Below are 7,557 nucleotides of genomic sequence, written 5' to 3'. Positions count from 1 at the left end.
AGTGCTACAGCAACTATCACTGCTACTGTTGCTGCTGCTAGTGCTACAACAACTATCACTGCTACTGTTGTTGCTGCTGCTGCAGATACGACTACTTTAAAAAAAAAGAAAAGAATATACCACCACTTATGTTGCAACATCTTCTACTTTCTTTTGAATTTGATACACCACTTCCGCCCGACCCAACTCCAGTGACCCGGAAAATTAAATAAAAAACAAGAACAAAAAAAACCCCAAAACAAACAAACCCAGCTTATACTGCTACTTCTGTTATTACATCGCCTTCTTTTCTTTTCAACTAAATCATTTATTCCGCCCCCACCCCCACCCCCCTCCCCGTTAAAAAAAAGAAGAAAAAAAAGCCTATCACAGTTACTGAACGTGTTTCTCCCTGGCTCTCATCTCCTTACGCCATCTCCGTACCCTCAGCCGTCGCTCCAGCAAACCCACGTAGAAGATGCAGGAACAGAAACTCAGCCCCGTCAGCACGACGAACGTCCACCGGAAGCACTTCAGCCCGTAGCAGTCCGTGGAGCCAGTTACCTGGATCTCCGAGTCGTAGAGCGCGCCGAACATCTTCTGCAGGCCCAGCCCCATGAAGGCCACGCCCAGCATCATGAAGCCCCAGTTCCGCCCGAAGTAGCGCGTGCCGAAGAACTCTGACGTCATGACGGGTGTCAGGCACCAGGTGGCGCCGTTGGGGATGCCGACCCCCAGGGTGCCGATGAGGAGGACCGGGAAGGTGTCTCCCTTGAAGACACACAGGGTCAGAACGGCTGTCTGCAGACACAGGTGTGGACGGCATAGTGGTAACGATACTTATACTACTAGCGGTAGATACGACTCCTCTGGTTGTGTTGGGGACAGTTATTTCGTGGTGAGCAGACAGAGAGAGAGAGAGAGAGAGAGAGAGAGAGACAGAGACAGAGACAGAGACAGAGACAGAGACAGAGAGTGACAGAGAGAGTGGTGAGAAAGAGCGACAGACAGAAAAAGAGAAACTGGGACATCTAACCAACCATCAACCAACCAATTCGTTAATATCATTTAAAATGAAAAGACAATAAAGATAATGACAAAGAAATGAAAAAAAAAAAGAGATAAAAAAAGGGGGGGGAAAGAAGCCAATCAAGCAAGCAGACAGCCAACATACCAATCAGTGAAAAAGCCAACCCCGCTCCCCGCCAAAGCAATCAGAAACTAACAACAAAAACGTAAAGGAAAAAGTAGTAACAAATATTGACGACACCGGCGTCTTCTACAAACAAAAAAACACCAGACTAACCATTTAGCTACAGAGGATGTTCGTAAATGAACCCGCTCAGTGGATTAAAAAATAAAGAAAAAGATTCGAAGGGAGAGCTCGTCAGCAGTGATTTCCCCCCACGCCCTCCCTCTCCCCACCCCCACACCCCCGACACACACACCTTCTCCTCTCTTCCCTTAGCTGGTTAAATTAACAAACAAGGTGTCCAAAACCTAAATGGACTGACTCCCATAGCAGCATCGTCATCGAAATAAAGAAATCAAAATGCACCCCGCACCTCACACACACACACACACACACACACACACACACACACACACACACACACACACACACGCAAAGTACAAAAGGGACAGCAGGACCTCAACAATAGTGGTGATGAGGATGTGAACGATGCGGGTTTGCATCTGTCCTTGACGATGAAGAGAGAGAGACAGAGCACAACATCACTATATGAATGCAAATCAGGAGAAAAACGATTTTCAGGAAAAAAAAACAAAACAAAAAACAAACAAACAAACAAAAAAAAGAGCACAAAACAGGACAAGACAGGACCTGAACAGTAGTGGAGGACGTGAGGTATCTTTTGCACGCACGAGGAAGAGGAGGAGGAGGAGGAGGAAGGAGACAGAGAGAGAGAGACAGGCAGACAGACAGGCAGACAGACAGAGACATACAGAGGCAGAGACAGGGAAAGAGAGAGAGAGCACTACTATGAATATTACTACGTAAATGTAAAACAAGGGGCAAACGATTTTCAAAAGTGAAAAAAAAAAAAAAAAAAAAATCACGAAAAAAAAAAGTAAAAGAAAGGATTGGGACAGGACCTGAACGACAGTGGTGACGAGGATGAGGACCACCCGGGGTACCCTGTGCACGAGGAGGTCAGACAGCAGTCCTATGGCGAACTTGGACACGGTGCCCGAGGCGAAGGTCAGGGTGGTCAGCAGCGTGTTGTACTGCTCCAGGTGGGTAGACTTGAGGAACGTGGTGATGTTGGCCTGGGTGGGACAGAGAGCGAAAGAAAGAAAGAAAGAATGATTGAATCTCATGATGTTCGTCAAAAAAAAAGAAGAAAAAAAAAGCGAAGACAAATAAACAAAAAGAAAGAAAGAAAGAAAAAAACAAACAAACAACACCAACAACAACAACAACAAAACGAAACAAAACAGAAAAGCAAAAAATAAACACTATTTGTAGTTTAATTTTTGGGGGGTTATACTTTGCATTTGACACAGAGCACGCGAGTGTTGTCAACACAGTTTATTTCTTTTCTTTTTTTTTTGTGGTTACGTTTCCATCTGTTTCGCGTACGGCTTGCTTTGTTTGTACCCTGTAACGATCAGTTCTTCTTGGAAAGCCAACCCAGGATCTGACTCCTGAATGTGAAAGGAAATAAATGACAAAGGCGCGACAGGAGAATGCTCAGAGCACTGGACTTGCAATCCAATGGTTCATGGGAACGAGCACCGGCTGCGTCTGTGAATGTAGGGTGGACAATTTATTGTCCATCTCCAAGGTCAACATAATGATGTACAGTTCTGCTAATGACTGACTCCCCCCTCCCTCCCCCCCACCCCCACCCCCTTTGTGCATATACAAATGCAAAACATCAAATGCGCATATCAAGTCAAAGATCTCATAATCCATGTCAGTGTTCGGTGGGTTATGGAAATACGAACATAGCCAGCAGGCAAGGTCCCCGAATATTGGAGTCTGGCTGCCTAAAGGTCGGCCGGACAAAAACGACCCATTCACAGAAATACCGTAATCCATGTCAGCGTTCTGTAGGTTATGGAAACACGAACATGCCCAGCATGCATATCCCTGAAACCTGAGTATATGTCTGCCATAAGGTCGTGTGAAAAAGGCGAACTCATAGATAGGAGAAAGCGTTGGCGATGGGGAAAGAAAAGGAGAAATGTATTTTAAGATAAATCTTAAAACAACAACATGATGGCTGCCTACATGGTGGGGTAAAAACGGTCATACACGTAAAAGCCCACTCGTGTACATACGAGTGAACGTGGGAGTTGCAGCCCACGAATGAAGAAGAAGAAGAAGGAACAACAACAACACCACCAGCACTAACAACAAATTCCAGACCTGAAACGTCAGCTGGAGACTGGCACAGAAGATGTAGGACCAGAGCAGGAAGTGGAAGTCAAAGTCACGTGCCAGCCTCAGTCCCGTCACGTCCTCCCCGCCCGCATCCGGGTTGATGTCAACGAGGTCACGACCTTTGACCTCTCCTTGATCTTTGAGGTCCCGATGTTTGTCCCCCTCTTTGTCTTCCTCCTCGTCTCCACGCTGCTCATCTTGCTCCACCAGACGTGTCTTCGAGCTGCGCGATTGTGGGGAATGGAAAAAATAAAAACGATATTGAAGGAATGGAGTGCAGTTACAAAACGAAAACAAAAACAAGTTGAAAAGGTGAATATCGAAGAAGAAAAGCACACACACACACGCACACACACACACACACATGCGCGCTCGCCCACACGCACGCGCGCACAAGCTAAGCACGTACACACACACACACACACACACACACACACACATGCGCCCGCGCGCTAAAACAGCAACATCAAAGAATAACCATCACCATTACATTGATGGTTAATGAAAAGAGATACATGAAATGAAATATATAATTGAATGAAACAACAGGTTAATGAAAGGAGATGCATGAAATGAAATATATAATTGAATGAAACAACACTACAAAAACAATAAACAAAGACGAAAATGCTTTTCGAAAACGAAATAGAAAGTGAAAAAACAACAACAACAAAAAACAAACAAAAAAAACAAAAAAAAAAACACAACAAACATATAAAAACAACAACAACAAAAAATCAACCCGTTCGACTCACCCGTGCGTCGTCAGAGTGATGGCGTCCGGGTCCCGGTAGACCCCGAGGAAGGCCATCCCCAGCAGGTTGATGGCTATGAAGGCCACGGCACTCATCAGGTAGAAGCCCCTGAGGTCCTGGTGCTGTTCATCGTTCACGTGGCCGCGCACGAAGAACTCGCCATAGACGAGCGCCACCAGGGCGGGCCCCCCGCTGAAGCAGGCGTCCAGGATGCCGATGATCTTCCCCCTGTGGGCCAGCGAGAAGTTCAGCACCGTGGTCATCATGGCCGCCATGTAGGTGAAGATGGCGCCGAACCCTGTACAGGTTTAGGACGTTAATTTACGGATTCTGTTGGGTTTTTTTAATTGTTGAAAATTTATTTATTTATTAATTAATGAGTCAGTTATGATATTTTAGAGATTCTGATCAGAAAATGGAAAAAAAGAGAGAGAAAAAGAGGTCAGGACATGCATGGATACTGATTTCTTCATTTGTGAGTCACTTCTGACATCCACAGATTATGATATAAAAGAAAAAAAGTTATGAGTCAGGACATTCACAGATTCTGATATTTTGATTTATGAGCCAGTTAGGAGATTCATATTCTGATTTGAAAAAACGAGAAAAGATTAGCTAAGCATTATGTTATGATATGCTTTTCGTTCTGGTTGTGTGTATGTGTGTATGTGCGTCTGTGAAGGGAGGAGAATGGCCGGAAAATGGAAGGGGGTGGGGTGGAGGTGGGCAAAACGATGAATGCAGTTATTAAACACCGACCGTTTTCAGGGTTATGCATGCTATGTATATTCATGTTCTCCAAACACACCGAACGCTGAGATGGATTACAGGATCTTTTACGTGCACAATTGCCCTTCTGCATGCGAATACAGGCGCAAGGGGATTCAGGCACTAGCATATCTGCACATTAAATTTTGTTGACCTGGAAAAAAAACAAAAAACAAAACAAAACAATAACAAAACCTCACCGTTAACCCATCAGGTGCGGCGACCGGGATTCTGACCCATGACCTCTCAGGTCAATCAATTAAAAGAAAATAACATTTTTTTTGTAAGAGAGAAAGAATACAGCAACAACAGAAGAAGGAAATTAGGAACACACTCCTGAAGGGTGTCAAAAGGAACAGCAACCTGTGTCAAGAACCAACCCTTCACTGTACCTGTCAGAAAGAAATCCACTCCCGAAGGGTGTCAAAAGGAACAGCAACCTGTGTCAAGAACCCTTCACTGTACCTGCCAGGAAGAAATCCACTCCCGAAGGGTGTCAAAAGGAACAGCAACCTGTGTCAAGAACCCTTCACTGTACCTGTCAGAAAGAACTAGGAATGCGCTCCCGAAGGGTGTCAAAAGGAACAGCAACCTGTGTCAAGAACCCTTCACTGTACCTGTCAGAAAGAAATCCACTCCCGAAGGGTGTCAAAAGGAACAGCAACCTGTACCAAGAACCAACCCTTCACTGTACCTGTCAGAAAGAAATGCACTCCCGAAGGGTGTCAAAAGGAACAGCAACCTGTGTCAAGAACCAACCCTTCACTGTACCTGTCAGAAAGAAATCCACTCCCGAAGGGTGTCAAAAGGAACAGCAACCTGTACCAAGAACCAACCCTTCACTGTACCTGTCAGAAAGAAATCCACTCCCGAAGGGTGTCAAAAGGAACAGCAACCTGTACCAAGAACCAACCCTTCACTGTACCTGTCAGAAAGAAATCCACTCCCGAAGGGTGTCAAAAGGAACAGCAACCTATGTCAAGAACCAACCCTTCACTGTACCTGTCAGAAAGAAATCCACTCCCGAAGGGTGTCAAAAGGAACAGCAACCTATGTCAAGAACCAGCCCTTCACTGTACCTGTCAGAAAGAAATACACTCCCGAAGGGTGTCAAAAGGAACAGCAACCTATGTCAAGAACCATCCCTCCACTGTACCTGTCAGAAAGAAATACACTCCCGAAGAGTGTCAAAAGGAACATCAACCTGTACCAAGAACCAACCCTTCACTGTACCTGTCAGAAAGAAATCCACTCCCGAAGGGTGTCAAAAGGAACAGCAACCTGTGTCAAGAACCCTTCACTGTACCTGCCAGGAAGAAATATAATCCCGAAGGGTGTCAAAAGGAACAGCAACCTGTGTCAAGAACCCTTCACTGTACCTGTCAGAAAGAAATCCACTCCCGAAGGGTGTCAAAAGGAACAGCAACCTGTGTCAAGAACCAACCCTTCACTGTACCTGTCAGAAAGAAATCCACTCCCGAAGGGTGTCAAAAGGAACAGCAACCTGTGTCAAGAACCAACCCTTCACTGTACCTGCCAGGAAGAAATCCACTCCCGAAGGGTGTCAAAAGGAACAGCAATCTGTGTCAAGAACCCTTCACTGTACCTGTCAGAAAGAAATCCACTCCCGAAGGGTGTCAAAAGGAACAGCAACCTGTGTCAAGAACCAACCCTTCACTGTACCTGCCAGGAAGAAATCCACTCCCGAAGGGTGTCAAAAGGAACAGCAACCTGTGTCAAGAACCCTTCACTGTACCTGTCAGAAAGAAATCCACTCCCGAAGGGTGTCAAAAGGAACAGCAACCTGTGTCAAGAACCAACCCTTCACTGTACCTGTCAGAAAGAAATCCACTCCCGAAGGGTGTCAAAAGGAACAGCAACCTGTGTCAAGAACCATCCCTTCACTGTACCTGTCAGAAAGAACCAGGAATGCGCTCCTGAAGGGTGTCAAAAAGAACAGCAACCCTCCAATGTACCTGCTAGAAGGAACCAGGAATGCACTTCCGAAGGGTGTCAAAAGGAACAGCAACCTGTACCAAGAACCCTTCACTCTACCTGCCAGGAAAAAGTAGAGGTCTTGCAGCAGCACCATGTGGTCATGGCTGTAGAAGGCCGTGGAGAAGGTGGTGGAGTAGGCCAGGAAGAAGGCGCCACCTGCCAGCAGCATGGCCGCCAGTGACGTCACCCTCCCGCCTAGACGCTCGCACAGGAAGCCGGCAGGGAAGCCCAGGGAGATGCCAAAGTTCCCCATAGCCGCCATGATCTCCACTGACACGCAGCAGCGGAAACACAGAACAAAGAACAATTTAGTAGAAGTAGTAGTAGTAGTAGTAGCGGTAGTAGTAGTAGTAAAAGTAGTAATTAGTGTGTGTGTGTGTGTGTGTGTGTGTGTGTGTGTGTGTGTGTGTGTGTGTGTGTGTGTTTCTTTCTTTCTGTGTGTGTGTGTGTGTGTGTGTGTGTGTGTGTGTGTGTGTGTGTGTGTGTGTGTGTGTTCCTGACCGTGCATACATATGTGTATATATGTGCGCATGAATAATCATGAATAATCAACCATTTTACATTATCATTGAAACACACACACACACACACACACACACACACACACACACACACACACACACAAATATATATATATATCGGGTGTCC

The 7,557-nt window shown here is 45.9% G+C and overlaps 1 protein-coding gene across 1 annotated transcript in view; it reads right to left on the bottom strand.

Annotated features, from left to right (window-relative positions):
• Window positions 1-316: 316 nt before the first annotated feature.
• LOC143298023 (uncharacterized) overlaps window positions 317-7,557 on the bottom strand; it is a 13,334-nt gene continuing 6,093 nt past the window's right edge. Inside the window, exons 3-7 of the mRNA XM_076610684.1 lie at window positions 6,967-7,179; window positions 4,144-4,441; window positions 3,374-3,611; window positions 2,095-2,268; window positions 317-780 (exon numbers count right to left, since the gene is read on the bottom strand). Coding sequence (XP_076466799.1) covers window positions 373-780; window positions 2,095-2,268; window positions 3,374-3,611; window positions 4,144-4,441; window positions 6,967-7,179 — 1,331 coding nt within the window. The 3' untranslated portion in view covers window positions 317-372. The remainder of the gene's footprint in view (window positions 781-2,094; window positions 2,269-3,373; window positions 3,612-4,143; window positions 4,442-6,966; window positions 7,180-7,557) is intronic.

The sequence above is a fragment of the Babylonia areolata genome, chromosome 23, assembly GCF_041734735.1.
Source record: "Babylonia areolata isolate BAREFJ2019XMU chromosome 23, ASM4173473v1, whole genome shotgun sequence".
NCBI lineage: Eukaryota > Metazoa > Mollusca > Gastropoda > Neogastropoda > Buccinidae > Babylonia > Babylonia areolata.
The sequence above is the reverse complement of the archived record's forward strand: the minus strand, read 5'-3'. Positions and strand labels throughout refer to the sequence as shown.